This window comes from Pelobates fuscus, chromosome 3 (assembly GCF_036172605.1).
Source record: "Pelobates fuscus isolate aPelFus1 chromosome 3, aPelFus1.pri, whole genome shotgun sequence".
Lineage (NCBI taxonomy): Eukaryota > Metazoa > Chordata > Amphibia > Anura > Pelobatidae > Pelobates > Pelobates fuscus.
Window position 1 is genome coordinate 126,487,772 of NC_086319.1, and position 20,903 is coordinate 126,508,674.

The 20,903-nt window shown below is 44.9% G+C and overlaps 1 protein-coding gene across 6 annotated transcripts in view; it reads right to left on the minus strand.

Annotated features, from left to right (window-relative positions):
* Positions 1 to 20,383, minus strand: part of SLC25A48 (solute carrier family 25 member 48) — a 91,989-nt gene extending 71,606 nt beyond the window's left edge. For 2 of the 6 annotated variants that reach the window (XM_063447456.1, XM_063447454.1), the window contains exons 1-2: positions 20,325 to 20,377; positions 18,919 to 18,962 (exon numbers count right to left, since the gene is read on the minus strand). In XM_063447456.1, coding sequence (XP_063303526.1) covers positions 18,919 to 18,962; positions 20,325 to 20,346 — 66 coding nt within the window. In that variant the 5' untranslated portion in view covers positions 20,347 to 20,377. Of the gene's footprint in view, positions 1 to 18,918; positions 18,963 to 19,069; positions 19,201 to 20,324 lie in introns of those variants that run through there. The other 4 variants (XM_063447455.1, XM_063447453.1, XM_063447457.1 and 1 more) reach the window with 3 other exon arrangements.
* Between the last annotated feature and the right edge of the window lie 520 nt (positions 20,384 to 20,903).

Consider the following 20,903-nt stretch of genomic DNA (forward strand, 5'->3'; position numbering starts at 1 on the left):
CTGAAATCTTGCGCCCCCAGAGCCCGTGCGCCCTAAGGCGGCCGCCTGTGCCGCCTTATGGATGCGCCGGCCCTGCATGAAAAGGTGGTATTGACAGTTACACTCATGTAGAGAATGTAGTACTAAGGGACAGTACTGACATTCAAGAGGAGCCTACAGAGAGATTATGCAACTATATTAAATAGTTTGGGCATCTCTCCGCTCCAAACGTAAGACGAGTAGGCAAAGCAGAATGCTCAGTTCACTAAATATCGTGCAAATGCCACTGGGACCGATGCACTGGGAGCAACTTGAAAATGAGGAATATGGCATTTTCCTAGTCAGGCTGCTTCTGTGGCACTTTAGATACGCCAAATACCATGTCCTAATGCTGGGAAATTTAAAGAATGAGTAATAGATAATAAGATTGAGCAATGGATTTCTATTAATTAGGCTAATATGGTAGGTGCAACCGCAAATAAAGAGGTTGTCAGAAGAGCCCCAGCAAGAAACCAATACTTAATTCTGCCACTAAAAGTTGTAGAAATGGACTGTGAATTGCATACGGACAGTAGTAATGCTCTGGTATTCGATCTGGTTTTATTTATTTTCATTTTTACACTGAGTGGTGTACTTAAACACAGTAAAACAGGGCAAAATATAACCCCAGAGCAACAAGAATGCCTAACTTAGTTTTTAGCTGTAAGCCCAACTGGGACCGTATGAAGCTTATGTAAGTGATGGCCTAGTGAGATCCATGTGTCAAAGTATAGGAGCAGAAGGCCGAGAGAGCTCATTCCGATTCATGAGTAGCCATTTAAGGGCAGTATGAGAATTAGTGGGTGTATGAAGTGATATGATGTGGTGGTTAATGGTTGTTAATGGTTGTTGAGCTGTGGAGCAGTTGCAATTTACACAGTGATGCAAAATTGCAGACCTGCTCCATATCATAATGTGTATATAACCAACTTGACCCGTGAGAGGTCCGAAAAGGTAGGACTGTTAATTAGAGATGATAATAATGAGACACTTGAGTAACATGGCACTGATTGTAGTAGGTTGCCCACTGAGGGCCATATGAAGCATATGTTGTTGTAGGCCAAGTGAGAGCCTAATACAAACGTATATGTGTGATGTCCTGTGTGATTATCTCCCGCTTCTAAGGGAGTTTGCCATGAGTTTTTGGAGGGGCCTGCTTGCCCGCCTCCTGCTCTGTGACTATGGCCCCTGCGATGTATTGCCCTTTGAAAGCGTTATTTGGGCATATTGGATTTTATTACACTGCTCCTGCCCCTTTGACTACTATAGGAAAGGATTTGTATTTTTGAAATGGTGCTTCAGGTGCAGCCGAAGTGCCGAAGTAGTTGAAGTGGCCGCCATTCGACATACGAACACGTGGTGGCTGCCATTTTAATTCATTCGAATGTGTTCAGCGGTGTTTGGTTGTCGAGTTCATGGAACTCAAATTGGACACTCAACTCTTCTACTAGAGTCGAACGCTGTTCAACAATTCGAACGGCACTTTAACATTGACATTTGGACGAACAATTGCCGTTCGTCTATTTGAACTACATTTAATATGATAAATAGACCGGCTGCACAGCCAAATTCTCTGGAACTGTTTGGGGCATGAAAATGTGCGTGCGGTCGGTCAAATAAGACTTCCAGCTATCTCCCGATCCACTGAACCGATTTTATGCAAATGTGAGTTATAGAAATTGTGTAAAACGTTTATTTTTCGCTTGGAGATAATTGAGCTGATACCGTAATTAGCCCAATTATCTCCCAAGCAGAGGGGAGGAATTTACTGTAATGAATGGGAGTGTTTAACCGTGTGTCTATAAATGATTGGTTTTGAGTTTGTGTTTTCAGTGCACAACAAGATCCACGTGGGTGGTAACCTTGTGGGGAAATGTGTATATAAGAAGCAATAAAGCCTCAGTGCATTCTGTTCCTGCTTCTTGTCTCTTATTGGGGGGATTGCTATATCACTACAAGGGATTGCTATGAGCTTCATACTCCCTTGGATAATCACGACTAGGCTCTTTTAAGAGCTTGTTCCTGCTTCGCTCTCTTGGAAGAGATGTTCACCCACTGGAACCTGGAGCCTTGTCATAGGTCCAGGGTGGGTAGGAGACGGCGGGACCCCAACCAAGCTGCAGCGGTTCGTGGGGTCTGCGGTGGTTATGGTGTCTGGTGGAGTGCTTAGAGCCCTCGGGAAGAACTAGGAGCATCCATCAACGGAGGTACCCAGTCGGAGTGCCAGGCGTTCCGTTACATCCTGCATCTCACATGGGGACTTAATAATTTCACCTCTTTTTTTCATGAAAAGTTGTGCCTTTTTATATATTTTTTTTAGATAAGGGCCGTGAATATGTCCATATAACCATAGAACAGACATTAGTATGGCAAACATTATGTTACGGTACACTTGACCAGGCCTATGAGAAAGGGTTTTAAAAATGTAAGTAGTGATGGACAGGGAAATAAGATTATTAACAGGCAGTATTATAAATGCTAAGCACATGTAAAGGCCCAAGTTTGGGCCCAGGGCCGGCGCCACCTGTAAGGCGACCTAGGCAGCCGCCTAGGGCGCACCTTAGCAGGGGGCGCCGGATCCCTGTGTCCGGAGTTCCCGCTGCGGCTCCTCATGCTGCGCCGCCTGAGCGCTTTAGCAAGCCCCAGGCGGCGCAGCACTGCTGTGTGGAGGGTGGCCGGGTTTGAGTGACCGGCAGGAGGGAGGTGCAGAGCGCTCCCTCCTGCCGGTCTCTTAATGTAGCGTGGCCGGGCGGCGCGGAACAGGAACATCTGTTTCCTGTACCCAGCCGCCGGCTGAATGACAGGAAGTGCTCACTGAGAGAGCACTTCCCTTCAGTCTGCCGGCGGCCGGGTACAGGAAACAGAAGTTCCTGTCCCGCGTTCCGCGCCACGCTACATAGGCAGATAGGAGGGTAAGGACCATTGGAAGGGGAGTAAGGACCACTAGTGGAGGGTGGGAGTAAGGACCACTAGGGGAGGGGGGGGGAGTAAGGACCACTAAGGGGTTTGGGAGAGGGAGGACCACTAAGGGGGTGAAGGACCATCAAAGGGGGGTAAGGAGGGAGGACCACTAAGGAGAGGGGAGGAGGGTAAGGACCACTAAGGGGGGGGGGAGAGTAATGACTACTGGGGGGCAGGGGGGAGATTACCACTAAAGGGTTTGGGAGGGGGAGTGAGAAGACCACCAAGGGGGACTGCAGAGGGACAGGGGGCCAAGGGAGAGCACTAAGGGACAGAAGGGGAGAACACGGAGGGACAGGAGGGAAGGGGAAAGCAATAACTGACAGGAGGGGAGAGCACTGAATAAAAAAAATAAAAAAATAAAGAGCTGCTCCCCTCTCAGTGCCTATCCTACCCCACAAACCCTCTCTTTTACACTACACACATACATAATGCATCCCCCCCCACACACACACAGAAACATACAATGCATTCCAACTCACACACAGACACACCCGAAACACACAATGCATCCCTTACGTTCACACAAACCCTCATTCTCTTACACACAGAAACAAAATGCATCTCTTACACAATCAAAGCACCCCTTACATACACACACTACATTCAATTACATACACAGAAACACACCTTGCACCCCTTACACACACACACACACACACAGAAACATACAATGCATTCCTTACACGCAAACACACACTGCATCCCCTATAAACACACTACATCCCTTACACAAATTGGTATCCCTATACACTACATTCCATAAGAACACACACACATTCATCCAGTCTACAAGAACACATAAAACATCCCCTACACACATACACTCCACTTCCTGTGAGAGAACTCATGGGTGGGCCATGTAGGTATTTATGGGTGGGCATTGTAGGCATACTCACGGTCAAGCCCTGGGGGCCCAGACCTTGAGCTGTGTAATGGGCCCTGTTCGTTAATTGTTGTCTCCAGAGAGCCTCTTCTACACCACACCTGTGGAGCCAGACTGAGCCCATCATCAGCCTCTTGTCCTCATCTGGTTGTAAGTAGGCAATCCAATATATTATTAGTGGCACTAATCTATAATTTACCTCACATTAAATGGATACTATAGCATAATGTAGTGGTTCTGGTGTCTATAGCCTGTGCCTGTAGGCTTTTTAATGTAAACAGTCTTTTCAGATAAAAGACACTTTGTGAAGACTGACGTTGGCCCATATGGCAGAGCATATGAGCGGGGCATTGTGATGTCACATGGTGGGCAGGACAAATGGGGGGGGGGGCGGCAAAAATTTTTTTTGCATAGGGCGGCAAAAATCCTTGCACTGGCCCTGTTTGGGCCTGACATAAATTTAGACAGTCAGTAGCAACACCTAGCCATATAGTTATTAAACAACGTGGGCCCAATGAGTGCCTGAATACCCAGATGGCAGACATATAGAATACATATAGGTACTGAGGCTGGAAGAGGCTGGGTGAACATAAGTAACAAATAGTGATCTGTTCAAAGCTGGCAAGTATAACCAAGGCCTTATGGGCCGACAATAATAATCTGCAAATATGAAAAACAAAATATATGGCATAGCATTAAACATTAAAATGCAGGGTGACTAAATTAATTGCATATGATAAAATGAATATGGCCATATGAGGGCCAAATACAGTAAGCAGAATGCATGAACTGAATCAGAGTATCACTATGATGCTATGTATGATTAAAATGGGGCAAGTTTGCGTAAGTAGTGGATATCGCCATATCCGAATGAGGGCAGAATACGCACTGAACTGTGAATGCCTCCTTAGTTAGTAAAAGTCTGAACATGGGGCAAATACATGTTGAATGTCAGGGACAGCATGGCCCAATGCGGGCTGAATGAACAAACTTATGTTGTTTTTGCAATAAACGCACAAACAGCAACAGGAAAAACCACGGCTAGGTCAGATGCGGCAGTGCCCCATGAGCTTCGAAGAAGGCGGCTGTTTTTTACAAGAGTGAGGTAAAATGAACACTTGCGTTGATCACACTAGGCAAGACTAGCTTGTTTGGAGTTTAGGCAGTTTGTATTGATGATCTTTGAACCGGAAGTAGATGGATCTGTACTGAACCAGGCAGTCGCAGCCCAGAGGAAGGGGATGTCTGTTTATTTATAGGCCGGGTAACTCCTCCCATAACGACCCAGCCTTCTCATTTGTGCAGCCTTACTAATTTGAGATAGCAGTTGCTCTTCCCCATCAGTAATAATGTTTTGGGGCTTGTAACATATTCCTACTATTAGTTGATATCCCCTGTTTCATTCTTTACATATGTCTACCCACAAAGCTTTCACAATCTCACCTGCATCATCACATCACAATTTCTTTAAAAGGTGACTTCAGATCAGCTTTAATAAAAAGATATACCTTGCCCCCTTTTCTATTTTTCTGTACTTTCTAAATAATATATATCCATTTAAATTAATAGCCTACTCAATTATTTCATCCCACCAAGCCGAAGTGATATCAATTATGTCATACTGTTCCTCGTATGCCAACATCTCAAGCTCCCACAAACTTCTTGCATTAGCAAGTAGACATTTAAAATTATCACAGCTTAGTGTAGTGGTTGGCGGCTAGATTAGGGATGATGCTACAGCATATTATGACTCTATAGATAAGCCACCACTCTATGGTTTCACCTTACCATGACTTTATTAACTTTAATGTAATATTTTTATTTTACTATCAGACATGTGTATGTAGTTAGAGTACTTACTATATTTACTTACTTCATAATTATAGGCGCTTCTAGTCCTTAGCTGGGGAGCGGGTAGGGTTTAGAATTTATTAAGGGGTACCCACGAAGGCACGCTAGGGAACTACTTGAAGCTATAGGTTATCCCTTCCCTACATTGTGGTTTACCTTTCTCCTCTCAATGTGCTCTATTTCTTAGGAGTCCCACCCTAATGGATACTTATTTATTTGTTACTACATATGTTACACTTGTTTCCACTAGTTGTTAGTGTTTCTTTTCCTTTTATTTCAATTTACCTACCGAAGCAGTACACTCTAAATTTCTGCTTCGACTTTCTTGTTTTTTTTTTTTTTTTTTATTTTATTTATTATTTGGTTTCAATTTTCCTTTTTTCACATTATTTGACTTTGAATACACTTTGTAAAAGTCTTGCTAACAGGTGAAACGCGTTAGTGTTTTCTACAGTCTTTTTTGCTATATTGTTTTATTTTACTAATCTCCAATAAAGATAGCAAATTTTAGCTTTTTGGGAGCCTCCCAGCCTATCCTTTTAAACATCACAATTTCATCATTAAGAACCTGAGGACTCGCAAGTAATATCCTTGGTGGGGATTATTCCACCTACACTTCCTATACTGAGCAATATTACTTTTGCTCCCTGCTTAATACCGTTTTTTGGCACTGACACCAGAACACCTTGACCCAGAAGAAGCCTCTGAGAGTACACCAGGACCATCATCATATCCTTAGACGGGGATTATACCATCCAGGTGCATATATCCAAAGCTGAATATTAGCTCCAGAAAATTGTAAGTGCAATTTTTCTTCATTTATCGCTATCAAGCTATTTAACATACTACACTGTATCCGTGTCTTCTCCTCTCTCCCCTATATTTCACTGAGCTTGAGAAGACTACTACAGGCCCTGCTTCCTGACACTACTTTCTATACCTATCGTTCTGCCAGAAAAGAAGAGACTCTGGTTCCAGGGAAGTTCCAGCAGCCATATTTCAAGCACTGATACATTCCACCTTAGCTGGGTAAGGTTTAGAAGTTTTTAAGGGGTACACACGAAGGCACGTTAGGGAGCTACTTGGAGCTATAGGTTATCCCTTCCCTACATTACGGTTTAATTTCTCCTCTGGATGTGCTCTATTTCTTAGGAGTACCACCCTAAATAGATATGTATTTATTTGTTACTACATCTGTTACATTTGTTTCCACTAGTTGTTAGTGTTTCTTTTCCTTTTACTTCAATTTGCCTACCAAAGCAGTACACTCTTAATTTCTGCTTCAACTTGCTTGGTAATTTTTTATTTCATTTACTTTGATTTATTATTTGGTTTCTATTTTCCTTTTTTTTCACATTACTGGGTGGTTTTATTAGCCTGGTGTAGGCAAGCATTCTATGATTAATTACGAGATGTATACTCTATAATCAATTTTACATTGTATTTATTAAAAGTTATGTTTTATTAATTACTTATCTTTGGGTTTCTTTCTAGCCTTGGGAAGGTCAGGATTGGGGGGTACTAACATTTATCTGCCTCCAATCCTTCTTCCCTCTCCATTCCAATATTTCTATTATTACTAGGCGTTAACCCCCACTTGATTAAAGCAACCTGACACACTCTCCCTGCCACACTAGTTCTGTATCATTCTTTAAAGTCCTCTAACTTTGTCATTGGAACCAATATGGACCTTTAAAGCTGGGTCATTCCCAGCCCCTCCCAATAATCCTTCCACTTTATCAGCAACATGCTGGACCTCAGCACCTGGGGGATGGCAAACTGTCCAATTGATGTCATCAGAGCAGCTGTTTGCACTGTCTACTCTTTTAATAACAGTATCCTCTATCATCACAACTACCTTTCCTGCATTCTGTATTCCATCCATACTAGAGGAGCTGGTCTCTCAGTGGTCAGAAGGAGTAGCTTCTACAATCGCTCCTGAGCTGATACTCCCAACATCTTCACTCTAGACGGCAAATCTGTTGAAGTGTTCAAAATCAGGGCTGGAAACACCCTCCCTCTTCCTTCCCTCTCTTCCTTCTTCACCAACTGCCACACAGATACCTGCTTGTTCCACAGTTGTCTCATCACCTCCCATTCCACTACATGCCCCCACTAAATTCTGCTCAGTGAGCAGTAAGACCTTTTCAAGATTGTCAGTCCACCTCAGTGTTGCAATTTGCTTCTACAGATTTCCAATCTGAGGTTCGAGAGAAACCACTCGCTCACCTTTTTCACAGAGGTATGTACCTTGAAACGAACCTTCCAGGCATGCATACATACAGCAGACTGTGGCAATCCTACATAAGTGCCTGTGCAGGATGAGCACAATAAGTAAATAACTCACCTGTACCACCACCACCAGCATGTGGAGCAAATAACTATTGGTGAAATGTGGCTGTGACAATGAATGAATTGTAGTGTATAGCTGGACAGAATTAATTTAGGGAATGTCTGACATGACTGATGGATATGGAGAACAATATTGGTAATCTGGTGTTGAAGGAAGGGATTTTACTAGGTAGAGGGGGTATCTAAGCTTTACATATTACCTTTGGCATTGGAAAGATTAATATCATCTTTAGGAGGTTGGGGGATATGAGAAATAGGGATAAAACCCCAAGAACTGAACCCCCTAGTCATTTTGCCTTGAAGAAAACCCCCAACATTCCCTTAAGAATAGTACATGTTTTGTTTGCTGTATAATCCTAGTGCCTGGTTTTATCTATGGTGTGACGAAGTGCCCTTCACCACTTGGTCCTGGAGAGGCCTGCTTGCCAGCCTCCTCCCCTGTGACTATGACTCTTTGATGTATTTGGCTTTAAAGCCCCTATTCTACCTTCAGACAGACTATTTATGTAGGTTGCTTTATTTCTCTTATGTTTTAGTCACCCTGTACCCATTATAGGTGCAGGGTGCGTGTAATGTAATTGTTTATAGTGTGTGTGTGTACTGTGAAATGTATTGCCTGCTCTCCTGCTGAGGTTTGCTACCAACTAGGTGGATTTGGCTATGGAGCTTGTCTAGTGCCCTCTGTTGGTAGCAACAGCTATATGCTGTTGCCTGAATGGCAAAACTGGTTCATTTGCATATTTGGGTAGATTTGCATATTGCTAATTCTGCAAGCACGTGAGATATTTTCTGTTAAATATTGTTGTAGCGGAATGCAGTGAGCCTGTCCTGCAAAATGCCGGTGTGACTGTGTTCGTATATGTTTTCCCTATGTTGAAATTGCTATTCGTTTGTGTATTATGTGAATTGTATGGTATTCGGTAGTTTCCATCCGTACTATATACTTATGGAAACTACCGAACGGAGGGACCACCCCAGAGAGAAGGGTGCCAGCTATTAAAGTTCACATTCTTTCCAACCGCAAGTTAACCGGCTCATTAACATTGTATCTGGGTGGCCGCCATTCGGCATGCGTACACGTGGCGGCGGCCATCTTACGCATGAAAATCCCAGCGGTGTTTGGTCGTCGAGTGCCTGGAACTCAAATCGGACACTCAAACAACCAAACACCGCTGAGACCTCCAGAGCTCCGTAACTGCCGAACGGAGAAACATAACGAATCCCATTCGGTAGTAATAAAGTACCGAATGAGGGAATCACTATCCAGGTGAATGAGGCAACTTCCTCCACCAGCACCAGCAGCAGCGCAGCAGAGATACCGCACACCTGCTTCTGTGCAATTCCACCGATGCCAGAAGTGGGGACATTACCAGCGAGATTGTCCGCAGTCCAGGGAACGCAACACCTGGATCCGACCAGGACCTCCACCACCACCACCAAGAGCAGCAGCGCATCATTACCAGGACGAGGTACCACTTCCCTACAGCTCTGCCGTTCCAGTCACGACTGTGGAACAGTGGGAAGTGCTACATGAGGCCAACCCCTTACAGGCACAGGCGGATAACCGCCAGCACCATAGGCAGACCGTATATCTGGAAGGGAAGCCTATGCAGGGGCTCAGAGACTCGGGAGCCACTATCACCCTGGTGCAAAGCCATTTGGTTTCGGACAAAGCCAAACTGAATAAGACTGTGGCTGTCAGGGTTGCAGGGGGAGCCGTGTATCGGCTAGACACAGCCAGGGTACATTTGCATTGGGGTGCGGGGTTCGGGAATGTGGAAGTGGGATTAATGCCGCAATTACCTGCTGAGGTGGTCCTGGGGAATGATCTGGGCAAACTCACCTCCGCATTTGAACCACAAACTACTTAAGAAGCACACCCAGCAGTCACCAGGCAACAGGCCCGCACCCAACAAAACAACGCACTGCCGGAGGTCCAGGTAAGAGATCCCTCCCCTTCCCTAGACTGTATCCCTTGGGCCCCTCCTGATGAGTTTGTAGCCGAGGTAACCATTGACCCTACCTTACAGGTATACCGAGACAAGGTCACCTCTATCCAACCGGGGGCAGAGGGGGAAAGATTTGTATGGGACAGACAGTTATTGTACCGGGAAACAAGTAAACAGATAGATGGGTCAGACCCCATTGCTACAAGACAGCTGGTGGTACCTCAGAGGTACCGAACCGAATTACTCCGGATAGCGCACGATATTCCGCTATCCGGACATTTGGGAGTCAGCCGTACCAGATATCGATTGACCCAAAGTTTCTTCTGGCCAGGGATTAGCCAGGAGGTACGCAGGTACTGTAATACCTGCGACACGTGCCAGAGGGTGGGAAAGAGGGGGGATAAGCGTAAGGCGAGGCTGCACCCCCTACCCATAATTGAGGAACCCTTTCATAGGGTTGCCGTAGATATTGTAGGCCCCTTCCGGAAACCTAGCCCCTCGGGCAAACGGTACATCCTGACCGTAGTGGACTATGCCACTCGCTACCCCGAGGCGGTAGCTTTAACGAATATACATGCCGAGACGGTGGCTGAGGCGCTGATGCAGATTTTCTCCCGGATGGGGTTACCCAGGGAGATCATCTTGGATCAGGGCACTCAGTTCACGGCAGAGGTTACCCAACAACTCTGGAAGTTCTGTAAAATTAAGCCTATAATTAGTGCTCCGTACCACCCCCAGACTAATGGGCTCTGCGAACGGTTCAATGGCACCTTAAAACAGATGCTCCGAACTTTCGCCGAGACTCACCGAGACTTGGAAAAATTCCTGCCACACTTACTGTTTGCATACAGGGAGGTGCCGCAGGAATCTACAGGATTTTCCCCCTTTGAACTGCTATTTGGGAGGAGGGTAAGGGGACCCCTAGACTTGATTAGAGAGCACTGGGAGGGAGATCGTAGCGTGGACGGTACCCCTATTGTACCATATGTGTTGGCCCTCCGAGATCGCCTGGAAGCACTCACCAAGACGGTAAAGGAAAACCTACAGGCAGCTCAGACGCGTCAGCGCACCTGGTACGATAGGGGCGCCAGGGACCGCAGCTTTCAGGTCGGACAGAAAGTTTTAATTTTAAAACCTGTCCGACACGATAAGCTACAGGCCGCCTGGCAAGGCCCTTATAAAGTGGTAGAACAACGATGTGACACCACGTATATAATTGGCCACTGCGCAGGGAATGGGGGGCGACGCATGATCCATGTGAACATGCTGAAACCTTACCAGGAACGTTCAGAGGAGGTGACAGCTATCTGCGCCCCCACCTCTGAAGAGAGCGACAGCCTACCTCTCCCCGATCTGTTAGAAGATGGACAGCTGGCTGGAGATCTAGGAGCAGTCGTATTGGGGGATCGGTTGAGCCCACAGGAGCGTATCGAGGTACAACAACTACTGCAGGAAAAGCAGGAGACCTTTTCTAATGTACCTGGATACACCCCTCTGGCTACCCACCGAGTAGACACCCCCGGTCAACTTCCCATGCGCCAGACCCCATACCGCATCCCTGAAGCGGTCCGGGAGAATATGCGCAAAGAGATTGAGGAGATGATACAGTTAGGAGTGATTGAGCCCTCAGATAGTCCCTGGGCATCTCCAGTGGTCCTCGTACCAAAGCGGGACGGCACGACCCGTTTTTGCGTGGACTACAGGAGACTGAATGAGAAGACCGTATCCGACGCATACCCGATGCCTAGGATCGATGAGTTACTAGACCGGATGGCCAGGGGACAATACCTTACCACGATTGATCTGTGCAAAGGGTATTGGCAGATTCCCTTGGCCCCGGAAGCCATCCCTAAGTCCGCCTTTGTCACCCCATTCGGCCTGTACCAATTTAAGGTCATGCCGTTTGGGATGAAGAACGCGCCGGCTACCTTCCAGCGGATGGTGGACCGCCTCCTAGATGGGTTCCAAGACTATACCTGCGCATATCTCGATGATATTGCCATATTTAGCGATACCTGGCAGGAACACTTGGCCCATATAGGAGCGGTTCTAGACAGGATCAGGGAGGCTGGTTTGACCCTAAAACCAGCTAAATGTAGTATTGGGATGGCCGAGGTACAGTACCTGGGCCACAGAGTGGGCTGTGGTAAGCAGAAGCCGGAACCCGCCAAAGTAGAGGCAGTATCACAGTGGCCTACCCCGACAACTAAAACCCAGGTGTTAGCCTTCCTAGGGACAGCAGGGTATTACCGGAAATTTGTCCCCAATTATAGTGCCCTGGCCAAACCCCTCACGGACCTGACCCGTAAAAACCTTCCCCGCCAAGTAACCTGGACCCCGGAGTGTGAGCAGGCATTCCAACACTTGAAAGATGCACTTGTTAATGCCCCTGTCTTGGCCGCTCCCAATCCAACTAAACGTTTTCTTGTTCACACAGACGCTTCTATGTTTGGATTGGGGGCAGTATTAAGCCAAGTCGGGGCCGATGGCGGAGAACATCCAGTGGCTTACATCAGTCGCAAACTTTTACCCCGGGAAGTAAGCTACGCCGCCATCGAGAAGGAATGCCTGGCTGTGGTGTGGGCCTTGAAGAAATTGCAACCCTATTTGTATGGACAGGCTTTTACGCTGCTCACGGATCACAACCCGTTAGTCTGGCTGAACCGGGTGGCTGGGGACAATGCCAGGCTGCTGCGCTGGAGTTTGGCGCTGCAGCCTTTTGACTTTAACATTCAATACCGCCCGGGTAAGCAAAATGGAAACGCCGACGGGTTGTCGCGACAAACTGATCTGGAAAAATGATCCGTGAGCCCCCCGGTCATCCCCAAGCCGATCCGTGTGGGATCAGACTGTGTATGCCGGCTTGTGGGCAAGGGGGAGCAGTGTAGCGGAATGCAGTGAGCCTGTCCTGCAAAATGCCGGTGTGACTGTGTTCGTATATGTTTTCCCTATGTTGAAATTGCTATTCGTTTGTGTATTATGTGAATTGTATGGTATTCGGTAGTTTCCATCCGTACTATATACTTATGGAAACTACCGAACGGAGGGACCACCCCAGAGAGAAGGGTGCCAGCTATTAAAGTTCACATTCTTTCCAACCGCAAGTTAACCGGCTCATTAACATTGTATCTGGGTGGCCGCCATTCGGCATGCGTACACGTGGCGGCGGCCATCTTACGCATGAAAATCCCAGCGGTGTTTGGTCGTCGAGTGCCTGGAACTCAAATCGGACACTCAAACAACCAAACACCGCTGAGACCTCCAGAGCTCCGTAACTGCCGAACGGAGAAACATAACGAATCCCCATTCGGTAGTAATAAAGTACCGAATGAGGGAATCACTATCCAGGTGAATGTAAATGTGGATGGCAATTATAAATGTCTGTTTTAACTGCCGAACGGAGACCGACCGCAGGGCCCATTCTCATGGAACCCTTTTCGGATACCAACTCGTGTGCGGTCGGTCAAACTTCACCTGCCTGTAACTACCGAACCCCTGGTCCGATCTGGGTGAATTTTGGATATTATATTCACCCAGATCAGGGCTACCTAGCGGTACCCTGATATTAAGGATATGTGATGGTTTAGGGGTACATCCAAGTTTGGGGTAAATTACTGTACAACTTAAGGGGATTATGACTCACTCTGAGGGGAGGAGATGTGTGGGAGGTAACAAGAATGGTATTGGTTACTGTCCTAATTACTGTAGTTCCCTCCCTTGCATGGGAGCAGGCTTTATAAGAAACCTTGGAATAAACGATTGTCAGTTCTACTCCTGAAACTGTGTGTCGTCCAGTTATTGGGAGTGCTGTGGGGATTTCGCTGTACCTTTTTACCTGCTGGAAACTCTGCTGTGGATTTACTAATGACTTGTTCCTGAGCCTTCCTTGGATCTAAAGTGGAGAATAGCTGCGAGAAATCAGCTCTCCGCTACAATTGTCTCCCCCACCCCTTTAAAAATATGCCATTGTGTTATAATAGGTCACTGTATGTTGCCTGCTATGATTTGACTGTTTGTAATTTTATTGCGTTTTCACAGCAATGTTAATGTCATGACCATATGGGCTAGTCCCAAGTAAAATAAAGTTTTAGACAGTTCTTCTTGACCCTCAACACGTAGTCTTGTCTCGTGATTGGAGGGTACAGCTATAGTCACACTGGGGATTGCTATGCGCTGCATATTTCCTTGAGCTTTAATCACTTAGCTCTTTTGAGAGCTTGATCCTGTTACGCTCTCCTTGGAGGAGAGGTCTTTTCCACACGGTCCTGAATGCTGGAGATTCATACAGGGTGGAAGGAAGAAGGCATGGCTCCAGTTAAGCTACGGCGGTTGTGGAGTCTGCGGTGGTTGTGGTGTCATCTGCAGTGCTTGTGGCCCTCAGGAAGCGCTAGAAGCATCCGTCAACGGAAGGCGTCCGTTACATTGGTGGCAGCAGTGGGATGGCGTCCTAGTGCGAGGAGAAGCAGCTCAGAGACACTGGTAACGTTTGGAGTTATAAATTGAGGGCAACGCTAGCCACTGCGCAGTGTCCCTACCTACGGCAGCATGGAGCAGGCATGGATAGAGCCCTGCGAAGAGCACCCCCACATGATACGTCACTATGAAGACGATGCTTACATTGAGGAGGTAAAGAGGCGGTTGGTCTGCTATGGCCCAGACCTTTCAAACGAGGTGGTCTCCCAAGTAATGCGACAGCTGAGTGCTGAGAACAGTGCGGCAATGGTATGGACATGGACACCCAGTCTCCAGCGGCAGTGTGAAGTCCAGGGAGCCGAAGGTGTCATCCTTCCACCCCAGCGGCAGTGTGAAGTCCAGGGGGCCGACAGTGTCATCCTTCCCCCCCAACAGCAGTGTCTCCTACAGGGAGCAGAGACAGTTGGTCTCTCTCTCCAGCAGCAGGACAATGTTACGGGAGTGGAGACAGGCGGTCTCCCTCTCCAGCGGCAGCCTGTGCTTCAGGGAGAGGAGCACAGCACCCTATCTCCCCAGCGGCAGCTTACCCTACCAAGGGGAGATACCAATCTCCCAGACGGCGCAGATGGGACCGTGGTCTCTGTGCCTGACCTACAGGGATGCTGGACAGCCTGTCCAGATCCCCAACAACCCTCACAGGGACAACAGGAGGAGGGGGTAAGTACAAATTCCCCTCCCCAGATAACTCCTAACTTGGCCCCAGGGTTAACAGAGGAGATGTTAACCCCCACTGACTCCCATGTTCCCCTTGCTACTGAGCCAGACTATGTTCCCAGCACCCCATCAGAAGAGCTGGCAGCTGGGCAGAGTGCAGTCAGCCTCTGCCCTACCTTTGTCCCTTCTGCAGAGCCTGATGTCCTGCAGGCTATCCCAGCAGAAGAGCTGGGCAGAGTGCAGGCGGCCTCTGCCCTACCTTTGTCCAGAGCCTGATGTCCTGTAGGCTATCCCAGCAGAAGAGCTGGCAGCTGGGCAGAGTGCCGCTGGCCTCTGCCCTACCGACCCCCTTGTTAAAGGACTGGCCTGCACTTCCTTCACCCCAGCAGAAGCAATGGCATCAGGGCAGTGCACCGCTGGCTTCTGCCCCTCAAGTCCCCACAGCATGTTGCCCCATCACCACAGCAAAATACCCAGGTGCATTAACTGTTTGTTGTGGGTGGGCTGCTCTTGCACTTTGTTGTTGTGGGGGGGCTGCTCTGGCACTGGTTTATTGTGGGTTGGTGGATCGACAACGTAGGCACTGACCGACAGAGGGTCAGGTGCCTGGTTAGTCTTCCCCCCAAAGGGGAGATATGTGACAAACTGCCATTTGCCACTGGGCATTGGAGAGGACTTATTGCTAGCCTCCTGCCCTGCGACTATGGCCCTGGAATGTATTGCCCTGTAAGAATTACATTTGGGCATGATGGATTTTTGAATGCTGTTCCTGGCCCTTTAAATGCTTTGGAGCAGGGTTACAACTTTTAAACTGGCACTTCGAATGCAGACGAAGTCGTCGAAGTGGTCGCCATTCGACAAATGAACACGTGGCGGTGGCCATTTTAACTTATTTGAACGCGGTCAGCGGTGTGTGCAGCCAAATCTATGGAACTGTTTGCGGCTACCCAATTGCACGAACACCGCTGACCCGTACCTTCTTCGACACCGCAGCTGGAGACTAAGTCCCGTTCGAAGATTCGAACGCTTGTTCAAATGGGACTTTTTCTCGGTGCAAAATAGACCGACCGCACAGCCCAAATCCATGGAACTGTTTTGGGCATGAAAATGTGCTTGCGGTCGGTCATAAAGGACTTATACCTATCTCCCGAACGGCTGAACGGATTCAAATGATTTTTGTGTATGTTTGTATTTGGAATGTGCTGATTAATAATATGTAACTGTTATTAATATTGGATGTATGGTTTTAGAGTTATGAAAGTTGGGTAAAAAGTATGTTTAAATTGTACGTATAATTGGGTTACCTCTCAGGCTAAGGGGAGGGAATCTCTGGGATGTAACCATTGTGTGATTGGGTAATGTATAATTGTATGTGGGCATCTCCCTTGCAGGGGAGAATTGCATAAAAGCAGAGTGTGTGTAATTAAACCAGAGTTCTTCATGATCCCTCAAAACGTAGCCTTGTCTCGTTATTGGAGGGAGCTGTTATAATCACACTGGGGATTGCTATGCTCTGCATGCTCTGAGCTTCAATCACTTAGCTCTTTTAACCTCCCTGGCGGTATGATTATGTCAGGAATTTTGTACCAAAAGCGGTACCATTTTTTTGCATTTGAATTACCCGCCCAGTTCCGCCCCCATGTCAGGCATGTCAATCAAATTACGTTAAAAGATTATTTAAATATACATGTAGAATTTTAATATATATGCATTTATAGGTATTTAAATTCTACGTGTATACTAATGTAATCTTTTATGTAATTATATGTATTTATCTATATATATATATTTGCGCTTATTTGTATTTTATATATATATATATATATAGATATATATAGAATGTAATTCTAAGTGTATTTTGTTACCGATATATATATATATTAATAACAAAATACAGTTAGAATGAAATTACATATGCATATATAATTTATATTAAATTTTGTTTCAATATTTTATTTATTTATTTTATTATTTTATTAATTTATTATTTTAATTATACGTATTTATATATAATATATATATATGTACATCTATTATATATATAATATATATACATATTATATATATATATATATATATATATAAAAATATATTTAATTTGTTTTTACACTTGTCTTTTTTTTATTTTTTTTATACTTCCCACCAGCAGGGGGACTGTCTGATATTTCAAACAGTCCCCCTGCTGGCAGATCCACAGCCAGCTATAGAGGGCCATGTGATCGCTCTTTGAGAGCGATCACATGGCCCCCGGGGGCCTGATTTGCCGTGGGAGGGCTGCCTGGGCTGTGAGGCAGTCCTCCCGAAGCGGATCGCGGCGGAGGTAAGTAAATCTTATCTACCCCGAGCGTGACTCGGGGTTACCGCTTCTGGCAGCGAAAATTAACCCCGAGTCACGCTCGGGAATACCGCCAGGCAGGTTAAGAGCTTGTTCCTGATACGCTCTCCTTGGAGGAGAGGTCTTCCCCACACAGTCCTGGATGCTGGAGGTTCATACAGGATGGAAGGAAGAGGTCTTTCCCACATGGTCCTGGAGGACAGAAGCTGATCCAGGGTGGAAGGAAGACAGCGAGACTCCAGTCAAGCTACAGCGGTTGCGGAGTCTGCGGTGGTTGTGGTGTCCGGTGCGGTGCTTATGGTCCTCGTCGCATGCTAGGAAGCGGCCATCAACGGAGGGTACTCGGTAGGAGTACGGGGAGCTCCGTTACATATGGGATTTCCCTTTACGCAGGGTAGACACCTGCCTGCAAGCACATGCCTGATATCAGCATGTTGCAGATGCCTACTAACTCCTCAGACTTAACATGGTGATCTCCAACAAATAGAGTAGAAAAGGGGGAAAGATCTTGGGTCAGTATTGCCTCTTCGTATACAGCATGGCATGTACACACACATACTACTACACTGCTCACACACTCACACACTATTACAAACAGTCCTACAAATACTGATATCCACACCCACACTGCTACCCAAACCCACACCACCTATTGTACACTGTAACCCAAATACACACAGCTACACACATACTACTACACATCCTGCTACCAAAACCCACACAGTTGCATACACTGCTGCACACACAAATACATACAAAAGAAACAAATTATTATTATTAGCATTTGTAGAGCGACAACATATTCATCAGCGCATAACAATTATAGAAAGGAGATATATGAATGCTCTGCTTAATAAGCTTACAATCTATGGGAATTTGAGGATGGGTTTACCAATTCTAAGTCAGTAAAAGTACTCAAACCAGTCTCTGAAATTACTATAACTGGCCAATATATCGACACACAGACATACACACATACTTATGCATAAAACTCTTGATGACATCTACTCTGTGTTTATGTGCATACATTTTTTATCATACATAAAAAAACAGGTTGTACTCTTTTTGGTTAGAAAATTGTGTGAAGGAGGAGGGGGATACAAATTCAGTGTCTACAGGTGGTTGTAATGTCAATACAACCCTGGCTGTTAATCAAATCTCTGATATGCCTTGAGTAACATTACTCTACATATGTAACTACCTGAAGCTGACTCTGTCAACCATATGTTTGATAAATTACAGTGCTCCTGTAAATATCACAGAGGAACCCAATGATAATAATGAATTTACAGAGAATAGCAAAGTAAACATGATAATATATAAATAAATCTTGCCTTGTCCTAGTCGGCCAGAAATCTTGCTTAAATAAATGAAAAGTATACAAAAGCAAACCAGATGTATGAAACTACTAATGTTTGTAAGCATGAAAGAATATATACCTTAACTGTATCCAGTGGATGTCCCACAATGACACTAGAAGCCCCTGCAGAAAAATTTGATAAAAAGGGCAAACTGCATGAGAATTCCTAGAACAGTTATTTGTATCTATCTGCAAATTTTAACAGAGATAACACTAACAAAGTCACCTACCTCCAAGACAACCAGCTACAAAATCGTCCATTTGGAAGTTTCCCATACTTGAAGTAGCTTACACAAATCAACAAATCTTGACGGCAGTAGATAAGATGAAAATCAACTACATGGCCGCTGAAACGTATTTGTTTTGTACATTATTAGTACCTTTGGACTGAAATAAAGCAAACAGATTTGTCTGCCAGTAGCAGGATTCTGCTCATCTGTTTTGCACTGCTGACTTCCACCAGTTCTAGTTTATGATTGCCAGATTTATTTAGTTTTCTTAAAGCATATTTGCAGTGGTACATTAATTTAGAAAGTAGTTGTGACTATGCTGTATCCTATATCCAACAGATTTCGACAATCCCGATGCATTAGCAAAGTTAAAATTAAAAAAAAAACAAAGAGAAAGAGAAAGCAAATATAAACTTCTTTAATTTTAACAAAATAAACCCTTGGAATAATTTGCTTTAAATATCTTTCTGAAAAAAAAAATATTATGGAAAGGTCTTGACATTTTTAACCAACTTTGCAATTTGATACTTTATTGATGACAATACAACAAAATATTCTGAGATTACTTTTGCATTTTAAATGGACATTCTAAGCTTTATAGCCACTACATCCCATCATAGTGATCAGAGTGTTAGTAGTCCCTGGGCATCATCCCTCTATTCCGTGTTAAACCATTTTTAAAAGGTTTGAGTAAAACTTAGGATCCATGAAGTACACATAGTCAGGCCACCCCTCAATGTCACCAATGGGAAAGTTACACTTCATTACCAATATCAATTCTAAAAACACACACACACAAAAAAAGATGTCCCTTAAACTGTCCCAGTAAAAAATGGTTTGCCGTATTGCCTTATTTGGTTGATAAGGAAAATAAAATGAGGCTTTATCTACTAAATAAGGCGCCGTGTCAAGTTGGCCATTTTAAGAAAGTGAAAACAAAAACTCCAGCTCACCTCTCCTGACCTAGAATCTACAATTACATTGTCAATTCTGGTTAAGTGACTAAATCCCATGGACAAACACACACTGAACTCTGGAAACCTGCATGAATTAATCCTGCATGTAAAGCAATGCATAATCCACCCGCTAATGTTTTAGTGCAATATATTTTTATATTTTATTATTTGAATAATTTTATGCAAAAATAATGTTTTCTAGATTTTCATATATATATAGATTTGTTAAAGTTGTGACCTCATATGACCTTGCATAAAAGAAGATAAAATTAAATTCTGAAAGAAAAGTCATGGTCAACATACCATCAGATAACAAAGCATAAAGTATGAGATGGAAAGGAGAAGAGGACAGGAGGAGATAAAACCGAGGACAGAAACAAATCAACAAAATGCCTTATTTTCTATGTGCACAAAGCAAAACATTACCTTATGCTCAAGGGGTTAATAATTAATGGCATTACAATTTTAGTCATACTGGAAAAGTTAAGAATTCATTCACTGAACAAGTGTACAGCTATACAAATGGTTAAAGTCCAATATGGACCAAGCTCAGTAACATTGTAAGAGACGTAAAGTCCACAGTGGGTATAAAACTATATGCAATACAAAGCTGTTCATGATATAACTACAAATAAACATGAGAATAATCCAGATCATTCTTGGGCTGTAGTCCAACTCTTGCAACATAATATCTGATTACAATAAAGAGGACATAGTGAAGTAAACTGAAGTATATCTAGATCTCTAGCATGGGATTCTCAATACCTCTACCTTACTAAGTTTTAGATTATACTGTCTTAAAATAAAAAAGATTAATTATAGAGATAGACATAATGATTTAGACATAACAGGTGTCAAATATTTTAACCATGCTGTGG